The 22,873-nt window shown below is 47.5% G+C and overlaps 2 protein-coding genes across 3 annotated transcripts in view; one reads left to right on the top strand and one right to left on the bottom strand.

Annotated features, from left to right (window-relative positions):
- Window positions 1–12,074, top strand: part of SMYD2 (SET and MYND domain containing 2) — a 45,636-nt gene extending 33,562 nt beyond the window's left edge. Inside the window, exons 6-12 of one of the 2 annotated variants that reach the window (XM_081121555.1) lie at window positions 862–929; window positions 2,923–3,025; window positions 5,503–5,613; window positions 6,293–6,411; window positions 7,360–7,539; window positions 9,440–9,548; window positions 11,642–12,074. In XM_081121555.1, the coding sequence (XP_080977681.1) occupies window positions 862–929; window positions 2,923–3,025; window positions 5,503–5,613; window positions 6,293–6,411; window positions 7,360–7,539; window positions 9,440–9,548; window positions 11,642–11,722 (771 nt within the window). In that variant the 3' untranslated portion in view covers window positions 11,723–12,074. Of the gene's footprint in view, window positions 1–861; window positions 930–2,922; window positions 3,026–5,502; window positions 5,614–6,292; window positions 6,414–7,359; window positions 7,540–9,439; window positions 9,549–11,641 lie in introns of both variants that reach the window. The other variant, XM_081121556.1, reaches the window with a different exon arrangement.
- A 4,389-nt stretch (window positions 12,075–16,463) lies between these two features.
- The window catches only part of PTPN14 (protein tyrosine phosphatase non-receptor type 14), a 148,940-nt gene continuing 142,530 nt past the window's right edge, over window positions 16,464–22,873 (bottom strand). The window contains exon 20 of the mRNA XM_081121554.1: window positions 16,464–21,397. Coding sequence (XP_080977680.1) covers window positions 21,269–21,397 — 129 coding nt within the window. The 3' untranslated portion in view covers window positions 16,464–21,268. The remainder of the gene's footprint in view (window positions 21,398–22,873) is intronic.

Genomic DNA, 22,873 nt, shown 5'->3' with positions numbered 1-22,873 from the left:
CAGCTCTGAAACTAGATACAAATAAAAACACCCATTGCACTGTCTCCCAATAGGCTGGATGCTTCTTGAGGGCACAGATTTTAGGGTGTTCATACCACGTGCACAGTTCCCAGCACGTGAGTTCTCAACGAATATCCATGAAAAGAATGAAAGTATGGAACAACGTAAAATTGGGGATGTGTCCCTCATTTTTATTCTGCAAGCTCTAAGTTAGACTTCAGAATGGTGAGAGTTGCCCTTAGCATTTTTCAGTGTAACATCTCGTTTCAAGCATGAGAAAGTGACCAGTGGTTGAATTGACCGGCCATGAAAGGAAGGTGCCAGCTCCTCAGCGTCAGGCCCCTCTGCCTCTCGGGGTGGACAGCAGTTAGATCAGCTGTATAAGGCTGTCCTGTTTACCACCTCACAGCAGGACACGGGTAACGAGTTAAGTGACTTTTTTTTTTTAATGGGAGAAAATCAAGGACACAGGACTCAAGAGATGGTCTCAGGATCACACTACAGATCTGTGGCATGACGGGATTAGACTCCAGGAATACGAACCCCCGTTCAGATGTGCAAACTTTAGCGCTTGAACCTCAAGTGGTCTGTGCCCTTTGGCTCCCGTGTGTAGGTGGGTAGGCAGGACAGACTGAGGGTGCTTCCCCCTGACAGTTCTGTTTTTATTTGTTTATACATGAAGCTGATAGGTAAATTGTATTTGAACAAAGGATACCTTGGCCAAAAGAAGGTCTTAAAATCACTAAACCAGAACATCTTCCTAGTTCATTTGTTAAAGGTCAGAAATTAAAGAAATGATTTCTGTGCAAACAGAACGTTTAGCTTGCTCCTTTGTCTCCTTTCGCCCCTTTCTCCCCGCAGGTGAACTGTAACGGCTTCACAATAGAAGATGAAGAACTTTCGCATCTGGGATCAGCAATATTTCCCGAGTAGGCTGAGTTTGGCTTCATTTCTTTCCTTTCTTTTTACTTAACACTAATTTGATTCTTTTTGTTTAAAAATACCCTCCTAACTGCATGTGGCAGACATGAAACTCCGAGTGAATTAAGACACCTTTTTAATTCCCCCAGATTTGAAAATATTTCCCCTGCGTTTAAGGATCTGAAGGTAGTTGTTAAGAGCACAGTTACTTGTTAAGTCCCACCAGGTCCGGAGCTGTTACTAAGGAGTGTTTTATAGTGTGCCCTGCTGAGAAACGGGCGTTTTTGCATATCCGTGGTTATGGAAATCTCTGGGTTTCTTGTGAAACGTTAATTGCCAACCAACAATTGGCCGTAGGCTTACGTGGAGAATATGTGACCTGCTTCTCCATCTGTCCTGTCTGAAAAAGACCAGTATAGAAACAGCGCAGTTTGGAGAGAGCTTGAACTAAAGCAGTGAACTGGGGGAAATTTCAAAGAACTGTAGGAGCCTTGCTTCCTTCAGGAACACTCAAGGAATTCGAGAAAGGCTAGCCAGTGGACAAGTGGAGATCTTCGGAGCTCTGACTTCAACGGATTGCCAAGAATGGCTTTGCCGTGGTCTTTTTGATGGAAAGAGTGTTTTCAAAATGCTTGTCCCCTGAAATCAAGCCCTGGCTTCACACATGGCGCGAAGGAGCCTTCCTCCATCCCCGTCTGAATTAATCCACATCGTAGATTATTCCGTCTAAAGTGACATTGCTTAATATTCGCTACAGGGGCCTTTGGCTTTAGGACGAAGCAGTTGTAGGCGTCTGTCGTGAAATGGAACACTTTTATTACTTTTTCTGCAAGATGGTTCTAGAACTCTGCTTTTGCAATACTGACGATTTTTGGCACATTTGTTTATCAAGTTTCCCAGGGCCCGATTCCCTGTGGACCACTTGCTAGTAAGCTGCGTGGGCTGCGATGCGTGGTGGAGGTGACCCGCCCCAAGCACAGGACAGGGAAGCTGCCGTGCGCTGTCCCAGGCTCCAGGCAGCCACAGAATTCACTCGGACCCCCGAGAAACTGGCGGGGGGAGGGCTGCCCCCCTTGTCCTCAGCAAGCCCTGGGCGGCTCATCCTCCTCAGGCTCCCGGCCCCCTTTGCTCTTTTCGTATTCTTGGGGCAAACGGGAGAGGGGTTTTGATTGCTGAGGGTTCTGGCAAGTGGCAGTGGCCGCCGGAGCAGTGATACGTGGGGATGTGAGTGCCCACATGGGCCCCGGTTTCCAGGCAGTTTTAATTGGGGGGAAAAAAAATCCCTTTGGACTGAAATCAGTTCGGCATTGTGATTTCAAAGGCGGCATTTTCAGAGATCAAGCATTTTCCCCCCCGTAGTTTAGAAATTTCTGTTCTCAGAACTTTGACCTTGATATAATCAAAAAGCTCAAAGCCCCTCGCGTGGGCGAGCCTCTGTCCCCACTGTCCCTGAAAAGCAGACAGCGAGCAGCAGGTGCAGCGCGTCCCAATTTCCCAGGTGAGGAAATTGAGGTGCGGAGACTCAAATAGGCTTCTCCGGGTCTCGCGGGGGATCACAAGCCCTCACTTAGGAGGCGATTTCTCAACATCTGAAGAAAACATGTTAGAAATAATCCACTAATAGAAAAAGCGGCTTGGGAATGACCACCGTTTGTCTCAAACAGTGTACAGGGAGGAGCAGCAGGTGCTGGGCTGTGAGTCTTGCCCCTAAGAAGAAGGAGTTTTGTGGGATTTGTTGTCGTTGCCGGTTTTATCACGTGTTTTTTTTCGGGCTTAGATACCGCTGTTTTGAATGGCACATTTCACTTTTCAATATTGTGAAAGTTTAAGGTGACCGATGCATGCAGAAAAACCTCTTAGAATATGATGGCCAGCTATTAGATTTCTTTTGGTTAATGTCCTGCAAAGACCGAGTTGCTGTGACTTGGCCAGTAAGTAGCCGCGGATTCCCTAGACTGTCTGCCTTACTGAACAAATCAGGTTTTCTCTTCTGGTTGACAGCGTTGCATTGATGAACCATAGTTGCTGCCCCAATGTCATTGTGACCTACAAGGGGACCCTGGCGGAGGTCAGAGCCGTCCAGGAAATCAGCCCCGGAGAGGAGGTGAGTGCGTGGCCGTGGGCGGCTGGGGCAGTGAGCACCAGACAGCTGTTCTGAAAGGGTAGAGAAATCACTGGATGAGACGGGCTGTGCGTGATCCTGGCAGTTCCACCGTATCCGTCCTCAGGGGTCCCAGGGTTAATGTTCAGATCTGTGACCTGTGGCTTGGAGTCCCACGCGCTTGGCTTCCATTTGGTGCTCACCATTTCCATCCAGGAGAAAACAGGAAAGAATAAATTTGAGTGAAGTCCCTCACAGAGATATATAGAGATTTATTGAGAAAGGAGACTGCTGAGGTGAGCAGAATGAAATCTCAGATTGCCTTAGAGTCCGTGTTCCCATTGCCAAGCAATGGAGTTTGAGCTTTATTTTTTTAATCAGTGAAGCTTGGCCTCTTTTTCTCCCCACAAAAGGCCAAAAGCATTGTTATTTGAAAGAAGAAAAGCAGCCCAGCAGTAGCTAAAAAGTTACAGCTCCAGCCCTGGCTGGGTGGCTCAGTTGGTTGGGGCATCATTGCATAAACCAAAAAGTGTTTTAGGTTCGATGCCCCAGTTAGGGCACGCATGGGAGACAACTGATCGATGTTTCTCTCTCACATCAATGTTTCTCTCTCTCTCCCCTCTCTCACTCCCCCTCTCTCTAAAGTCAATAAACATATCCCTCAAATGAAGATTAAAAAAAAGAGAGAGAGAGTTACAACTCCAAATGACACATCAGCCCTTCCAGTCCTCTCAAGTCTTCACCTGAACTTGGGAGGGTTCACTCTTTAGGGATGTAGTTCAGGTAGCCAGCTGTGCACGCACCGATAGGGCAGTCGAGGCGGCCTGTGGCCAGGACGCACTGGTAGCTCCCTCCTTCACAGAGGGACATGGAGAGAACCAGATGCTGGGCCACTGCTTGGTTGTGCCCTTTCCCTTCCTGCTGGCTAGCAAGTCGCTAGATACAAGCTATCTTTCTTAGGAAAATAATAAAAAATGAGGTTCTAGGCATTGTAATGATACACTTTGGATTAGATTTCGGTTTAATAATCTTTCATACTGTTTTAAGGTGCATGTCTAGCTTTTAAATATGAAACGTAATGGTCAGTGTGCTACATGGTGAAGGCCTTGGTTTCTCGGAAGTTGTCAGCTAACCCAGAGCTGAACTGAGATTTTCTCCCCTTTGCTAAACCCGTAACGAGGGTATCATGCCTGGGGGTCGCAGTGTCTTGGTTTCCGGATGTCTCGTGGAGACCACCAATGCCTTTTTGGTTAAAACAGATGATTGCAGTCGGTGAGAATGGGAGTCACCAGGCCCCAAGAGCTCCTGTGGGCTGAGGGGAGACAGGAGCAGTGTGTGGCCTGGACTGGCTCCGTCTGGGCCAGGAGCAGTGACACTGAGCGGCCTCTGTCGCCATCTTCTGGGCTCTTCCGTCTGTTGCACTATGTGACCATCGGTCGTTTCAGAGAAACGAGGCGAGAGGCTCCTGCCACTGAGGCCAGGCAGGGCTTGCCCCTGGTGGTTTGCCCTCGGGTGCTCTCACAAGCCTGAAGTGCTGTAACCTCACTTGGGGGAAGGCACTGCTCTTGAGGTGACTTGCCCTTCCAAGAGGAAGCATCCCATTCCCCAGGGCCTCGATGGGCTGCGAGGTCCCCATTACTGCCCTCTGGGGTGGAGAGAGCTTGGCGGCCCCTACAAGTGCCCCCTGCCTGCCTGCCAGTGCCCGAGGCTCCTGGCACGCTGGCGGCTTTGTGACATCCATCTGTGCAGTCAGACATTTGCCTGCTGGTGTGGGGTGAGCAGCAAGTCCCGTCCCAGTGAGTAGATAATGGCCACTTAAATGCCGGTCTCCTCCATATGCTCCAAGTCTCAGTTACAGACCCCGTCAGAAAAAGCAAGATGAGCCCCAAGCAAAGGGTTTTCCAAGTTCCCCAGCCCAGCGGGGTAGGGCATCAGAATGCCAGCGTCCTAGAGACTGCTTTCTCCCTCTGCAGACTTGTCCCAGCCTGCCGAGCAAGGCCAGCCTCTTGCTTATTGCCAGCAGATAGAAGCAGAAAGGGGAACAGATCAGTAATGCATATGAGTCGTCCAGCATGTGAAATAAGAGAGGCCAGAGACAGCCCAGGGCCAGTCCCAGGGACGAGTAGAGCCTTTGCCCAGTGGGCCTTCGCTTCTGTCCATGAGATGAGAGCATCTGCCCCTGGGACAGAGGCCAGCTTGCTCTCTGGGGAGGGGGAAGGTGGGGGTGCTTTTGGTGATCCAGTGCCCTGTGTTAGGGATTCTGTGTTCCTTGATTCTGTGGAAGGTGGGAAGAGAAGCCCTCTCTCCCCTGTGAGGAGGTGGCCAACACTGAGGCTGGCTGTGTTTACGTGGGTCAACCCTGAACTGCGGCTGTCCTCTGTGGCTGTCCCTGCAAGGACACCACCACAAACACTGGCAGGGATGAGTGAGCTCACCTGTGGCAGACTGCACTGCAACGTCCACTTTTTGGACCCCCTTAGGTCTTTACCAGCTACATTGACCTCCTGTACCCCACAGAAGACAGGAACGACCGGTTGAGAGATTCTTACTTCTTTACGTGCGAGTGCCAGGAGTGCACCACCAAAGACAAGGTAAGCTCCCTGATGACGCGCCCGGCGGAGGCGCTGATCGGACTCCGTATCTCGGGACATCTCTGTCAAACCAGCGCCCCTGTCCCTGTGTGACTTGGGTGTCTCTGCTTATGGAGTTTCTGACCCTTTAAACCCACCTCACTGAGACAGTCTGAGGGAATCCAGTTGGACCAGGTCCCTGTTCAAACATGAAAACATTTGCATTACACTGTACAAGCGAGAGAACCATGTGCTCAGTTGTTGTCCTTGAAAAGAAACGACTGCTCAAAACAGGGAAGGGAAAAGCACTACTGAGCATGACTTTCAGGCTTCCCAGCCTGTTCAGAATATGCGGATTTTTCTCTGGCTTTGGCCCAATTATTTTGTCAGTGCCGCCCCTCCTTATTGTATTCTCTGGATTCATGGATGTCAGAGCACACATACGTGCCCATAGCAAACGTACCCTAGGTGCCCTGCCCAGGTGAGGAGTGTCTAGAAAATATTTTAGGGGTTTTTTTTTTTGTAAAAAGGTAATGGTATTGGATTTCTGTCAGATCCATCACCTGATTTCCTTTATCTTTTAACTTTAGAACAGGCAGGCCTGTATCTCTGCCTGGGAGAATGTACTGTTTGAGGGGTTTCCCCATCAGTGTGGTTTCCGTGGGAGGTAACGCCTTGCACGTGTGGACATTTCCCTCAGGATAAGGCCAAGGTGAAAATCCGGAAGCTCAACGAGCCCCCCAAGGCAGAGGCTGTCTGTGACATGGTCAGGTACGCACGCAACGTCATCGAGGAGTTCCGGAGGGCCAAGCACTACAAGTATATCCTTTACAGCTGGGGGGGGGGGGGGGTACCTGCACCAGGCGGCGGAGAGGGGAGAGGGAGCAGAGGGATGGGTTGAAGGTGCTGGATGTTGAAGGAAGAGTGTCTCCTGGTCCAGGGGTGAGACTCACTGACCTTCCATGGCTTGGAGTCATCTACATCAGTTTATGATGTCGATCTTACCTTATTTCTCCTTGTTTGACTAGTTTGGTTAGGAGCTCAATGTGGTGGAAGTGTTATTGTCTAAAACTATGCCGAATAGTTCCTTGAAGGCACTCGTTTTGGGGATATTTTACTATGGGCACAGTGCTGAGGGCTTTGCTTATGTTTGCTCCCCTGATCCTCACAAGGACACTCGCCAACCTGGTCCTCACCCTGTGTTAGATGGAAACAGAGTCTTAGATACCAGATAATTTGCCCAAGGGACACAGCTCAACAGGCAGAGCCAGGATCCAGCCCCGCGTCTGCCGGCCACCACAACCCATATTCTTAATAACTATATTAAAGCATTTTCTTGGGTGTTGGAAGGGCATTTGATTTATACTAAGGGCAGAACTAAAACCAATGGAAGGAAATTGGAAAAAGTCATGTTTATTTCTCAGCATGGGAAAGAACTTTTCCAGGGTGGGGACTAATTCCTTAAAAAATGCTTCAGCTCAGCCGAGGTGAGGGTTTCAGTTTAACTAGGAGACTGAAGATTGGTGATTCTAATCAACATTGTTTACAGCGAAACTGAGGGTCTGTTGCCTGTGGCTGAAATTCTTTAGCTGTGTTTTACCAGTTGAGGTCTTCAGATTGTCCTGTTTGTTTCTACACTTTGGTTGGCTTTCTGTAATTTTTCAGAGGGTGAGGGTACAGGTGCAGTGGATGCAATTACTCCTTGAAGCCAGCCTGCCTTGGGAAGTCGCCCAGCCTGTGGGCCGCCGGTCATTTCCTTGACTCCAGAGCACCCCCTAGCGAGCTGCTGGAGATCTGCGAGCTCAGCCAGGAGAAGATGAGCTCTGTGTTTGAGGACAGTAACGTGTACATGTTGCACATGATGTACCAGGCCATGGGCGTCTGCTTGTACATGCAGGACTGGGAAGGAGCCCTGCGATATGGACAGAAAATCATTAAGCCCTACAGGTGATTGCGGTGGCCGTTCCGACCCTCTTAGCACGGGATGGAATCTGGTGATTTGGAATGTGCACCTGGGCAGTTTTGCCTTCTCACTGTCCCATGTTGGAACAGTCCCAGACCAGCTTTCTCTTCTCTGCGCCCACATCTGGAGGTACAGGTGCAGGGTGCTGTTCCATTGGGTCCTGCCTGTTCCCTCCACCATCTGGAAGAGACGCCCAGGATGGCAGGTTGAGGTTAGGCAGGGGTTGCTGGGGTAAGATGGGTCCCAGGACCTACCCAGGTGCTATGCCCCTTGTAGTTCATTCAGACCGGTATTAAAAAGCCACCTGTTTGTTCCTTTTCCATTATTATTCACTCTCCCCCCTTGTGGTTTTCTAAACTGCAGCCTAGTTTGCTAACAGGGTAACACCGGGACCATCGGGTTGGCTGTGGGCATTGCATATCCCGCCTAGGTCTGATGAATCAAGTTGGGTTTTAACGTATGGTCTAATAACTGTCAGCCATGTGGAAGTTTCCTGTCGAGAGGTTATTAACCCTTAACGTGGGTTATAGATGGAGGCCGTGGCATTGTCCTCTGGCTCCGACCAGCCACTTCAGGGCTGCGATGACCTAGGTCAGATCCCTCGGGTGCTTGTTAAACACATTTATATTATGCATTGACAGGATCCCCTCAAAACCGAGTGGGTCGGAATCTGAGCATTGGACCTGAAATCCCTGTGTTCCAGAAGCGCCCCAGGTGTTTCTCAGGAATTTGAGAAGCCCTCAGTTCACATTCTAAGATAAGGGGCGGTTAAATTTGTGTCTGGTCTGAATTTCCACAGCCAAGCTGGCCCTCTACTTCCCCCACACTGCCCTGATTAGCCAGCAGGGGGAGCCCCAGGGGAAGCAGCTCCTAAAAACCTGCTCTTAGAAACAGAATTTGCTCTGTTGGGGATAATCTCAAAGCCTACCCTTCTTCCTGTGGTCTCATGCACACTTTTCTCTGTGAGATCCGGAGGGAGGGAGAGTGGGAGGCAGGGAGAATGAGAATGAATGAGGTCATCTCAGCCTCGGGGTTCCTCTCCCAGCAGGAACTGGCTGTACTGGACCCTTCCTGAGCTTACTGAGCCCCAGCTCTGGCCTTTGGGAGGGGGCACCGTCCCCAGGAATACAGCTGGAGTGTGTCTCTTTGGGACAGATTTTGAGGGTAGTACAAACCAGCCTGTAAATAAACGCCTCTTACACACACCAACACACATACTCTCGAGAGCCCATGAGCTGCCTCCTGGTCTCTGTTCCCAAGGAGAGGGCTCTTTCCTAGGCAAGCCCCATCCATCAGTCGGCCATCAGTTAAAACCAGACAGTGAATGCCCACTGAATATGCAGAAAGCTCTCTGCTGGATAGAGAAAGATGCTCTAGAAGAAACAGGAGGCGTTCTCCTGACTTCCGAACTTAGAGCTTTGCTAAACCAGCTGGTCTCATAGAGTGTGATAGAAAGCTGGGGTCCTGAGACATATTAGTGTGTGCATATTTTTAAGTACACTGTCTATTTAATATGAGGGGATAGGCCTGATGTCTTCACAACAGGGAATTTACCTGAAAGGATGGCTTCCCAGTGCCCTGCTTTGGGTGCACCTGAAACAAAAATCTGGGACTAGGATTGAATGCTTTGTTTCTAAATATTTTTGTATGGGATTTCTCCTGTGGTTTCAGAAACACACAAACTGCATAAAACAAAGTGTATCCTGGTGGTTCGACAGGGTCGACGCGTCCACACTCTCCACCCAGACCTGCCAGGGTTCGGAGCAGCGTGGCTGCCATGGAGTGGGCACCGCAAGCTCAGCAGCCACGGGCTTCCTGTGCCAGGCCTGCGGGCTGCTCGGCAGCCTTTAACAAAGCGGCCTCTTGTCTTTTCCCCTTTTCCAGTAAGCATTATCCACTGTACTCCCTCAACGTGGCCTCCATGTGGTTGAAGCTGGGAAGACTGTACATGGGCCTGGAAAACAGAGCTGCGGGAGAGAAGGCCCTGAGGAAGGTACGGCAGACGTGAGGTCAGGCTTCTCTGTGCCTGCACGGCCCTCCTGCCTCGCAGGCTGAGTAACAAGTGGTGGAGAAAGACCAGCTCTTGACCTCTCTGGCTATGGAAGTTGGGGGGGGAAGGGGGTTCAGCAGACGGGGGTGGAGTCATTGAGCCTTTGCCCAGTCTGCGTCCAGGCCTCCTGTAAGGAGAGGGGCCACCACGATCGCAGGCTCAGCCCATGGCGGGGAGATCACAGTGCCCGTCCTGTGCAAGTGGACAGAGGCCCCTGGGTCAGTGAGCTACATGCCAGGACCCTGACCTGTGTGTTGTTTTTTTTAATTCTCAGAAAAAGAGAGAGAGATGGCACGCAGGACCCTGGGCAGCATCCGCCCCACCCCTGGTGTTGGACAGCTGCTCTGTGCTGCCCGCGGGAGAGGGGCCGGGCCCTGGCCCTCACCTTCCAGCAGCGCAATTGTACCAATAAGTTCTCCGTGTCCTTTATATAGACGTCAACAGTAGATAAAATGTCATCTTTGGGGCAATCTGTTACTCCTGTCAGAGAATATTTGTAAAAGTTGGGGCCACCGACTAGCCGGGATGCCCAATCCTCCAAATTCCCCAAATCTTCCCAGTAGACTATTCGGGAAGATGGGAGTGAGCTCCCACATCCCACATGGAAGGGTCAGGGCCCCGCCAGGCTAGGAGTGTGAGCTAAGAGTAACGTTTTCCATTTTTAAACCAGTGAATCTGTCTATCACCTTAGTTACTTGGTGGGGAAATGAACCAGTTAGGTCACAATTGCAAAGGGCTGGCAGATAATTAAGTATAAGGTCAGAGAAGGATAGAATAGGCCTGAACAGGGAACATGAGTCACGAAATGAATGCAGAGGGTGAGGGGAGGCATCTAGCAGGTGATCCCTAAGAACACCAGCCAGGTGATCCCTGAAGACCTGCGCTGTTCTTTGGCCTGCCTCCTGCTGGTTTGAGATCTAGGAAGAGAAGGGTACAATAGAAAGGAATGCTGTCACAGTCACAGGCCATTAGAAGTTCCCTGTTTGGGAGAGGGGGAGTAATTCAAGTTTTTCTCTCTGTGAGTAATATGGTAAAGGAGCAAAATAAATTCTTATAGGTGACATGTGATACATACTTTCTGTATGCCAGGCACTATTCTAAACACTTGATGTGTATTAACAACTCTGAGAGGAAATCGAGGCACAGAGTGGTTAAGTAATTTGCCCAAGGTCACACAGCTAGGAAAGCGATGGAGCCACTGGAAACTCTCACTTTATATCCCCTCTCACTATAGAAACCTTATCAAATATGTTCTCTCTAGCTGCCTCAAATGAAACCTGCACTAAGTTTTAAGTTTTGGTTTTTTTTAAAGAATAGATATTAAGAGGAAAGCATGCACTTTTTGAAAGGAAAAACTGTTTAGTCGTGTCTTACTGATCAGTAACATAGCCTTAAAATCAAACAGGTTTGCTGTCAAGTTCACTGTGGACTTTTCTGATCCAGTGTTACCTGTTTACTTGGTTGAGCATGTCGCCAAATAAGTCCATCCCTAAAGCATTTTTTACTGAAATCTTAGAATATTGGGGCAAAAAATGCCATGCAATCAATTTCTCTGTCATTTCTTCAGCTACTGCAGAATATTTTACTTAGTGGTAGAAACTGAGTGACCCTTTAGTTACTTGATAATCTTGTCCTTGTTTTTCTTTTTTCAATCCTCGCCCAAGGATGTGTTTTTATTGATTTTAGAGAGAGAGGAAGGGGGAGAGGAAGAGAGAGAGAGAAACATCTATTGGTTGCCTCCCATATGTGCCCAGACTGAGGTTCGAACCCACAACCTAGGTCTGTGCCCTGACCAGGAATAGAACCCACAACCTTTTGGTGTAGGAGACGTCACTCCAATCGACCGAGCTGCCCAGCCAGGGCCTTTTTATCCCTTTTTGAGTCAAACACTGGAGCGGAGCACAGGCTCTGAAAGCCAGTTTGCATCCTGCACCTTGAAGCAGGTTTCCAGTTGAACGCAAGGTGGCCCAGCTGCAGGTGCGAGGGGATGGGCTTCGGGCTCTTCGCCCCCTTATCTGTCTTTCTGTCTCTCCTAGGCCATTGCAATCATGGAGGTCGCTCACGGCAAAGATCACCCCTACATTTCTGAGATCAAACAGGAAATTGAAAGCCACTGAAATGATGCCCGGGTGGCAGTTTTTATTCAAATGCTCGTGCAGGAACCTTCAAGGGTTTGAATATTTCCAATCATCCACATCACTCCGGCATTTCGTACAGTCACTGCCATGAAAACACTATGCCACTCGAACCTTACACGTGGCTTACTTGGAATGAGTCTCACTCTAACCTAAGCTCACATTCATTTTTGAATGCCCTTCCGCCTCAGAGATAATGGCATGGTTTCATACGTTATCCTTTGGACAGGTTGAGTTCAAAAAATGTGATGATTTTCCCTTTCGTGCCTGTTGCTGTAATGTTGTGAACAAACCTGAATGGCGAAAGAGAATAAAAAGGGGAATAGTATTTGAAGTTTGTGTTTCCTTTGGTCTGTGGGGAGGATGTCAAAGAGGTGGTGGGAGCCCCGTCGGGGAATGGAGGTCGCACCCGTTCTCTGCCCATCGGTGAGCCCAGGCCTCCCCCAGGACGGGGGTCAGGTGGCCTCAGTAGCCCGGAGTTGCTTTCGGGGTTCAGTGTCTCTGGAGGAAGAAGGAGGGAAGATGCACGAAGGGGGGAAAGGTACCTGTGCAAAGGTGATGGGATTAAGAAATGCAAATTGGCAGTTACAAAAGTAATGGGATATAAAGTTCTTCTCTTGACTGCTATGTTGTCTTTCCTTCCTATTGTCCACACGCCCGCGGGCATCTCACACACACAGTTCACGGCACAGCAGGTAGGAGGCATGCTCTTGTCCGGTCAAGTGCAGAAAGACATTTAGTGAACACCTACTATGTGCAAAACAGTCTGCACAGCTCTCCGAGTCCAGCATAGGGAATAGAGTCAATGCTATTGTGCTAACTATGTGTGGTGCCAGGTAGATGTTACACCAGAAATGAGTATCGAATGTCAACTGATATTGAAAAACAATTTTAAAAACAGAGCAAAATAAATAATTAAAAGGGGGGGCAATAAAGGCACCTGTGGGGGAGAGCAATTAAGTGGCCTGGGTGTCCCCTGTCCCCCCACCCCCCAGGAGCATGTGCCTATTTCAATTCTTTCGTCTGCTGCCTGGTCTCCCTTCAGTGCATACAGGTGCTTCATGCTTTACTTTCTTGGCTATTCCCCCATCTGTCTGAAAGCAGACTTTCCATCTCTTGTTTTGTTCGCTGGTCTGTGCAGTCCTCTCCTTGTCTGGAAACACTCCAGGGTAAGCTTAAGAAGGAAAAAATTTTTTTCCTTACCAACTCTGTGTTTTGAGCAAACACTGGTCTCTCCCTGCGCACTCGGCCGGCAGGAACCCAGCTTCCCCACAGCCTGGAAGGTAGCAACCTGGGATTGTTTGTTAGCAACTGCCGCAGAGACACACAGGCCCAGAACCAGGCGTGCTCCGGGCGCAGGGACGTTTCCCGTGATCCAAAGAGAAGAACTTCCCCATTAGGTAATCATTTCAGCCTGATGGAGTCGACACCGGCTTCTTTATATTCATGATAACGCAAACAGGTTGAACAGCCACAAATCTGCTGTTATCTTTCCTTCCCCATCTCCACACACCCACACACACATCTCACACACACAGTTCACAGCACACAGTGGGCCCAGCAGGTTGGATGCATTCTCTTGTCCAGTCAAGTGCAGTAAGACATTTATTGAACAACTACTATATTCAGAACAGTCTGATTAGCTCTGGAGTGCAGAGAGATGAGTAAGGCATGGTCCTGCCTCTGGGGAGCTTAGTGTTTTAATAAAGCTGATTTACTCTGTAGCTAAGCCTAAAATAAGCTTAGCCCACCATCTCTGCGTTTTAGAAAAGTCATAATTTTTCAATAAATTTAAAATAATACAGACGTATCCGAAACAAGGGAGCTATTCCTTCTTCCTTGCCAGTCCCGCTCCCCAGAGGAAACCACTGTAAACGGTTTGCATACGTGATCCCAGTATTTCCCTAGCTATATAAATAGATTTAGAGAAACAAGGGCAGAATGGCACTGACCTATTTCGTAATCTCTGACTTAACAATAGGACCTCTTTCCATCTTAGCTTTTACAGATTTGCTTCATCCTTTTAGAGGCAGAACGATGCAGACTGTGCGTGTTGTAATTTACTCAGCCATTCCCCTAGCGATGGACCTGTGGTTCTTCCAGTTTGCTGTTATTATAAATAATGCCACCTTCAACAATCTTAGGCAAATAACTTAGCTGACATGTGTAGCATTTGGGGGGGATAGATTCCTAGAAGTAGAATTTTAGGATTAAATAGTGGAAACATTTTTTATGTGAATAAATATGGCCAATTTCCCTTTTAAAAAACTGTACCAGGGGAGGGGGGTGGGACGGGGTGGAATGGGTCATTGGGGAGAAAAAGGAACATCTGTAATATTTTGGGGGAAAAATAAAAAGAAAAAAAACCCAGAAAACTGTATCAGGAGTCAGTAGGCTATAATATTTGTGTATTTGTTTTCCTCTACCCTCCTAACACAGTACTATTAAAAACTTTCTTTTGCCGAGCTATGTGAAATACTTTGTTTTCTGTGCATTTATTAATGAGATTGGGTACTTTTCATATATCTAGGAACTGTGTTTCTTCTCTGAGTTGTTATGTATGGCAGTTGCCGATTTTGCTACTCATGTCCTTCATAATAATTTCTAAAGAGCTTCATGTATATTGGGATATTAGCTCTTTGTCCTGTACTGAAAATGTTTCCCCCGATTGTCCATTAACTTTATTTTAAATGTTTTTATTGGTTTTAGAGAGAGAGGAAGGCAGAGGGAGAGAAACATCAGCGTGAAAGAGAAACACCACTCGGCTGCCTCCTGCAGGCCCTGTACTGGGAATCGGGCATGTGCCCTGACCCAGAATTGAACCAGCGACCTGAGCCACACCAGCCAGGGCCATTAACTTTATTTTTCACGACACTTCTGCACCCAAACAGATTGTTTTCATCTTTAAACGAAGAAAAGAAATAAACCCATTTTTAAATTTAAGTCTTTGAACTATCTGAAATTGTGTTGAGATTCCATTGCACTATTTAAAAATTTTAATTTTCACAATTGCTAGCCACTTATGCCAGCATCATTTATTGATTGAATGATTTATTTCCCCCTGCTGATCTGAAATGTTCCCATTCCCATTCCCATAAGACTTAGGCTTATTTCTGTACTATTGATTTGCCAGTAAAATACTCATAATTATTGCTGCACTGTAAAGCCTCTAGTATCTACTGGCGCTAGTCTGCTGTGTTCTCTTGAATTTTCCTGGCCATTTTCCCATGTTTAACCCTCCAAAGTAAAAGTACTTGAGAGTCATTTGGCTAAGTCCCCTCTTGACCTTTCCCCATCTCCCCCACAAAAGTGTTGTCTTGATATTTATTAGAATTGCATTGGAGTCAGGGTTACCCAGAGAATTGCCCTCTTCATAATACAAGTCTTTTTATCCAAGAATGTGGCACTTATCAATTTGTCCATGTTTTGCCTCAAAAGGGTTTAGTTATGTTTATACAGGTCCTACACATTCCCCTTAACACCTAGATTCAGTGTTTCTATAGCTACTATGAATGAGCTTTTCTTCCATGATGGTTCTTCACTGCTACGTCTGACAAGTCCTCCCCACTTATTTTCATTAAAGAAAATAAAATCACAAAATAGACATGTTTGATCCAGTTTTTGTCATTTTACTGTATATTTGTATTTTTTTATATTTATCTTTTGCCCTTACATTAAAGAAAAAGTTTCTCTCCCAGCTCTGTTTGGAGATAAACAGGTCTACTAGTGGTTAGTGCTTTCTCTCTAAATTATATAAAACCACTTTTTCTTTTTATCAGCCACAGAAAATAAACTGAGTCTATTTACTCAGTCCATGAAAGATAAAACAAATTCGTGTATGTACCTAATCTCTTGCCAGTCTGCTGGACTTCTCTCCATTTCCATTGGCATTTTGTCTATTTTTAAAATATTATATGGCTTTTCTTTCAAGAACTATAATTATTTTGTCGTCACCGTCAACATAGACACAGAATCATACGTTCAGTGAGACATGTGCCATCTCCTTGGTTTACAGTGTTCTCATTTTCATGGTGTGAAACACACTGGGACCTATTAAGGAAACAACTCCTTGTCTAGTGACAGGGCTGTACATGGGTCCCTTGCAGAAGTGGTGCGGTCACCCTGTTATTTATCAAAGATACACAGGGCGCACCCTCATCACCAGGGGTTCCTTCTGTACGTCTATGGCAGCAGATGGGCTGAAGAAAAATAAGGGGCGGGGCAGCCACCTTTAAAGCTAGGGATGAGTTATGCTGTTAATAAAGTTGAAAGACCAAAAATAAAAGTTGGGTCTTCTCTAGCAGCCCAGTGCTTGTCTTTTCCAGGTCAACATTTTGGGATCTGAGTAAATGACAGCTGGGGGAAGGGTCATCAAGGCATTTGTGAGAAGGATTCATTTCTGCATAGTCTTTGCTCCATCTACCTAGCAATCACCCCTTTCACATTTTTTTTTCCTAACAGTGACAACTTTGGATGTGTCTAATTATTTAGTATGATCAAGTTATACAGGAATAAAATGTGGGTAGAAATAAATGGGCTTTAGAAAACCGAAAAACAGATGCTCCCAGGCCCTCGTGCCCGTGAAGATAATCCTAGACAAGATAGCTGCTTTCAACTAATGCGAGCAGACACAGTACAGAAGAGAGAACATTCAACTGGCTTCTCTGGAAAAAAAAAAAAAGGTTTATTGCATATGTAAATCAATAGATATCTTTTATAAAAAAAAAAAAAAAAAGGTTAGAATAAAGATCTCACATTTGTAAAGGCACATATGAAACATTTCACAGCCATGACAAGGGCAGTGAGAACATAAACAATACGCAACTAAGACCAGTATCGGAATAAGACGTTATAAAAACAGATAGAAAACAGTGCAAAAAATACTGTCAAAATTCAGTTTTATACACCTCATAACTGTGTACAAAACTGCCAAGCATAAGCTTATTTACTGATATAAAAAAGCACATAGAATAGAGCATGCATAGTTTTACTTAAGGCTTTTAATATTATTAAATTGAGAGGGCGTCTATAACAAAGTAGTTGACATGAATATTGATCAATCACTTCCCAACGTAGGGAATGTCCTTGAACTTCTCACTTCCTCTCTCCCCTTACGAGTTGGCAGTGGAGAGACTGGACTTCCATTTGCAAGGTAGCGACTCAGGATCCCTCGTCCCAACCTGGAATGCATTTCGCACAGCAACCACCTAACAGGTGGCTTACGTTTCCAGGTCAGCCCCCAGTAACAGCCAGCCAGCCCTGGCTGACACAGCCCGAAATTTCAGCTGTGCCCCAAGTCAGGAGGGTTCTGTGGGCTGACCCAAGAAACATCAGAACCAACTGGTTTCTAAGCTGCGGGCTTGTCTATACATCATTTGGAAATGAAATCTATTCAGTGTCAATTGTTTTTGGAAGATAGCACGATTCGCAACGTTTTATAAAACACAGACGAAGGAAAGCATCAAAATACTGAATTAAGCAGCCGGTGAAACAAACTAGATAAGCCTGTTACTGGAAGTAGCACAGGTTACATAAGGTTATATATTTAATCGTCATCTGCATATGTAACCCTTTTTTCCCCATTTAAAACTCTTCAAACAAGTCAGTTGACTATTAAAGGGACAAAGGACATGCAGAGGGAACCATCTCTAATGAAGGGTGACCTTACTTCTGAAAGGATATGGCTCATAGATTTGTGAGGTTCCAAGCAGTGGCAAGAAAGTCCTGGGAGAGGGAACTGCAGTAACGTTTGACAATGCTCAAGTTGAAAAAATAAAGGCTCTGAAGGCTGAAGGTTACTAATCAGCTAAGGCTGCAGTTGAGGGCGGAGGGAGGCCCTGAGAAATGCCAAGAACGCGGGGCACCTCTCGCCCAGCTCGAAGCAGGATTCCTGAGATTTCAGCGAAGCAGAGCCACCCCAGGGCACAAGAAGACCCCGATCCGACCTTGTCAGCCTCCTCCCTGAAGGCATCTGCGTTTCCCTGAAGGACTGGCCGGGGAAGAAGGGAATGCGCTACAGAGGGGACAGCGAGCCCTGCCCCTCCCTGGGAGACAGGGCTGACCATAGGCACGTTAGTGAAAGTCCTGGGGAGCCAGGAGCACGCCCCGTTTCACCAGATTGGCTAAGATGAAGCGAACTTGGTTCAGGAGGAGGCCAGAAACAGATTCATCGGGGTACGCACACAGCTGTGCCCAATGCAGGAGCAGGGAACCATGCAGGCTCCCCTTGAAGGAGCAGCAGGCACTGCTGCGACCGTCACTGTGAGACCGTCACTGTGAACGGGGGCGACAGCCGAGCCCGTCTGCTTTCAGCCCGTCTAGTGCTGAGCGAGGGGCTATGGCCAAGGGAACAAGAGTGGGTGGGCCAAGGCGGCTTCCTGGCTGCTGACAGCTGCCCAGCTGTTTCCATTCTGGTTATTTCCACCTGCCCGGATCTTACTCCTCGAAACCACGTAACTTGTAAAAATTAAAATCCGATTTCCTAATTACAGAGTGATTCTCTATGATTGGATTAAACCGTTTGGTAGGGGTTGCCCTAACGGGATAGGGAAAGGACAGATGTGCCGACGGAGAGCTGGTCCATCCAGCAAACGGAACGCACAGCCCTGGGGGAGAGGTGCAACTGAACGAAGAGGGTGACATCACAAGACAGTCCTGCCATGCCCTCCAACAAGACAAGGAACAATGGCAGTCCCTGTCCTGGCGTCCGCTCAGTTCTGGGGCCGTGATTATAAACGTGACTTGCCATAAAGGGGAATGTGCTCTGAAGGCCCCTGGGAGGGCAGGAAAGGGGAATCAAGAAGGTGGCAGGCTCGGCTCGGCTCGGGCCGATGCATCCAAATGAGTGTGGGGGAAAGAATCGAGACATTTCAACTGGACAACTTCAAAACCAGAGGCCTGGAAGTGTGTGACGGCTTTGTTGTGGGATGAGTGTGCCCCTGTCCCCCACCCTCCCATTTTTAATTTTCTCCTTTCAAACCCAGACTACGGCAACAGACTCCAAGAGCTCCAGCTTCAGACTCGGTGCATCATCAGGAAGTCATTCCAAAAGCTCTAACTAGATAACTAATTTAATAGACTTTGCTTCAAGGTTTATTCCTTGGCCGGCTTCCCAGATATAAAGCATCTCTGGGCAATGATTATGCAGATGCCGCTGGAAGAACTTTAAGTGGCGAGCGCTAATTGAACAGGAGAGAGGCTGGCGTCTGCTGAGTGTGAAAAGGCATGCAAAATGTGCCGCAGGACCCAGAGCACTTGTTTTTCAAAAGGAGAGATGGGGAGTAACTTTCAATGTTTGCCTTTGGGTTTCAATATAAGCTCTGGCTAGGAAATTGGATATTAAACCCACTTCTTTCCTGCATTTTGTGCATTCATGAATACTCCTGTAGCACAAGGTGGCAACAGCGGACGGGCTGAAGGGGGGGCCATGAGTGACGAGCTCAGAGAGACAACAGATCTACGCGCTGCCCACACGAGACCTGTCAACAGCGCCCACGCTGAGGCCTACGAGGTGAGAGAGAAATACTGACACCGTTCATCAAACAATAAAGCAGGAAACTGCATGCCAGCTGTTCAGACATCCCTCGCAGCAGCAGACCCCAAGGATGGGCCATCTCTGAGGAAAGGAAACAAATACCTCTTTGCCTGTTGATGATCCAAGTTCTGAGCATCTCAGAGTGAGGGCTGTGAGCTCTGTCCCACTGAAAATACATGTCATGCTAATGGTTATCTTTTTCAAAATCCAGACCAAAATCTCACAATCTACAAAGCTCAGTTGAAGTTATTAGACCCCTTGACTGATTCTTTAGACCTAGAAGAATCTAGAGGTAGAAGACAGAAGGCTCTCCATCACCGGAAACTCTGAGTCTAAATAAAAGAAAAATCTGGCCAGATGTGAAACTGAGTTGATTCCTAAGCCAAAGTAGTTCATGGGGACCTGCGCCCACACCCATCTGTTGCTCTGTGGTGACCGAAGTCACAAAGGCACACTCTTCTTTCTGGTTGATTTGATGCCTCCTTTCCCTGAATCTTCAGCTCAGGAGAAGACAAAAGAAAAAGAAGAAATAAAAGCAGCTGTGGGAGGAAGAGGCATGGTGGACCACCACAGGGATCAAGTCAAAGAACAAAAACCACAATTTAAGAGTTGCATTCAAGAAAAACCAGAGAAGAGGGGCATCCCCACCCAAATTCAGCAAGATGGAAAATGCATGGATATTTGTGTACTAACCTAAGACTTTCCGAAGGACAGTGACCAGTGGAGGCCCAGGAAGAGACAAAGTGAGAACCAAGCTTCACTGAAGGCAGCGCTGACACCACAAATGACCAGAGAGGGTTGGATGGAGAAAAGGAGGGACCAGCAAACTCTGTGCGAGATGAACTCCACCATCTTCCATCGTGTGGGCCAAGACGTCAGCAACAGGGCCCTGAGTGGGCTTAGTTCTGCTCTCACAGACCAAAGTTTAGACATGGCACCAGCACTTGGTATGGCCCCAGGCCAGGGCCCCTGCAGAGTGTCAAACGGCTCCCATAAATCAGCTTTCCCACATGTTTCCTTTACAACCTAATGACTTAGTGGCTGATGGACAGACAGAACACCCCCATCCAGCATACACATCATGAATAAACAGTACGAAGGGCCTTCCTGTCTCCTTTCTCTTCTCACTCTGCTCCATTATCTTCTATCAATCAGGCAAGAGGCCAAGCTGCACAGATGGCCTGGCCCAGGGCCTCCAAGGCCACCAGCCTGATGCCCACTGAGCAAATGAGAAGCTGCAAATACTGAGGGTGCAGGCCCCAGCAAGGAAACTTAGGCTCCAGAGCTCGGATTAAGGGGTGGTCAAGAAAGATGAAAACAAAGCTCCTCATTCAGCCTGGGCAACGATTATTACACTGTGAAGGCAGCGTTTCCTCTAGCTGCTCTTTTACTCAAGGTTGGAGAAGGGGGCAGGGGAAGACTACTAAGCGTAAGGACAGAAAGTAAGACGGGAAGAATCTGTCCATCAAGGCTTCCAAGCCAAAAATATAAGAGAATAGTGTTCTTTCCTTCAGAAAAAGGCCTTGGCCCTAGTCTTTATATTTTAGAATGAGTTCATTTTCTTGCCATCTTCGATTTGGACATGAGCAATTAAGCTGATGAATTTCAGGGTTGGTTACCCATCTGGCTGCAACCTCACCAGGGATGTGTTCCCTCCTGCCTCTGTCCCCAAAACGATCCACCAGGCGACCTTCCCTACCGACGCGTTACAATGCAGATCAGTCAAAATGTGGTTCAAATGAAAAGCACTACATTACTGTGAAAACTGCAATTACAATGATTCACAAAAGTTATCCCAAAGGGGAAAAAAATAAATTATCTCATATAAAATAATACATGATGTTTATGAATAATTTTGGCTCTCGTCATGAGAGAGCCCGTGTCCTGCCGGCTCCAGCCCTCCATGCCCTGCTGGGGGAAGAGGTGTTGTCTGGAGATGCCTCCCCATCTGCAAGACGGAGCTAGGTCCCTCTTCCAGGAGCTGGGTCCAGGGGTTAAATGAGTCTGGAGTTTTGGAGGAACTGAATGAGGACCTGGTAGACAAACTTGTACTGAGCGATGGTCTGGATCATGAACATCCTCTGCTCCCTGAGGAGCCTCAGCATCATGGGCACTTCCACCTTCTGCAAGAAAAGAGAGAAAGTACAAGGTTCTGAGATGGGGAGCTTCCCTTGGGTCACTTCTCATTCCTTCATCCAAGAAGCACTCACTATCGATGCACAGATACAAGAGACAGCAAAGGACTCAGCACCTATAGGTTTTCCTAATCAAAGACTCGATGCCAACAGTTTGAGAAACTGGTTGGCATGCACCACTGATGTGCTATTTTAAATGGAGACCAGGGAGCCCGGTCAGCATAGTTCAGCAGTTGAGCACTGACCTAGGATGCACAAAATCGCAATTTGATTTCTGGTCAGGGCACATGCCCGGGTTGCAGGCTCGATCCCCAGTCAGGGGCGTGCAGGAGGCAGCCGATCAATGATGACTTTCTCATCACTGAAGATTCTATCTCTCTTTCTCCCTCCCCCTTCCTCTCTCTAAAATCAATAAAGATATATTAAAAAAATAATAATAATAAATAGAGACCAGGGTGTTGGAGAAAACATAGAGGCTGGAGTTAAACCCGACTCAAACTCTATGATGGCCCAATGGTAGGATTTATGACATCTCTTGGTCTTAGTTTCTTCGCTTGTAAGTAAGGATAACGATGCTTTCCTCCAGTGGCGGGGTGGCCCTACCCAGGTTAGTGACATTTCCTTTACAATAACATGGGGTATAAATAGGTGAGCCTCACCTCCAGGATCACGTAAAGAAATGCACGTAAAACACTGAGCGCAGTGTCTGCACACAGTGGGTTCCTAATACAGACCACTCTTGATCATTTCACCAATGTTACCAAATGAGAACAATCACCCGCTGCAGCTCTGCTTTACCACATCCTGGGTGTGGGATGTGGACACGTTCCTTCATTACCTCTGCCTCTGTTTCTCTGTGCTACACAAGGGTCCTAATACGACCCTTCCCACAGAGTTAACTGTGAAGGCTACTCAAGCTATAAAGCTCTTAGAATAGTGCTGGCACATGGCAAACACTAAACACAGGTTAACTGTTGTTATTATAATACGTTTATTATTGTCATCATCACTATCACCTCCACCAGACTCCCTCCACCACCACCTCTGCCAACTCCACTTCCATCTCCACCACCATCACCGCCACCACCATCATGAGCGTCACCGTCTCCATAGCCTGTGAGACAGCCCCCAAGGACAGTAGATTATCTGATAAGGTACAGTTTGGAGGTACAGCTGCCTTGAAGATGTACTCCCACAGGCTCTGATGTCCACTCAGTCTTGCTTAGAAGGTGTTTTCTCCTTCCTACCCTATGAAGGAGGGACGACTAATTCAGAAAAACAGCAGGATGAAGTCAGCTTGCCATCTGGCTAGTGAGAACCTGGTCTTTTGTAATTAGCGAATGGGGGACAGAGAGCTAAATCCAGGGGCCAGGAGAGAGTGTTGTAAACCATAAAAGTCTTTCTGAAAAAATATATGGGCATTAAAATATGACAGGTAACATTCAGTGGCCAAAGGCAACAGGC

Source organism: Miniopterus schreibersii (genome assembly GCF_964146895.1).
Source record: "Miniopterus schreibersii genome assembly, chromosome: 19".
Lineage (NCBI taxonomy): Eukaryota > Metazoa > Chordata > Mammalia > Chiroptera > Miniopteridae > Miniopterus > Miniopterus schreibersii.
This window is presented reverse-complemented; position numbering and strand designations above follow the sequence as displayed.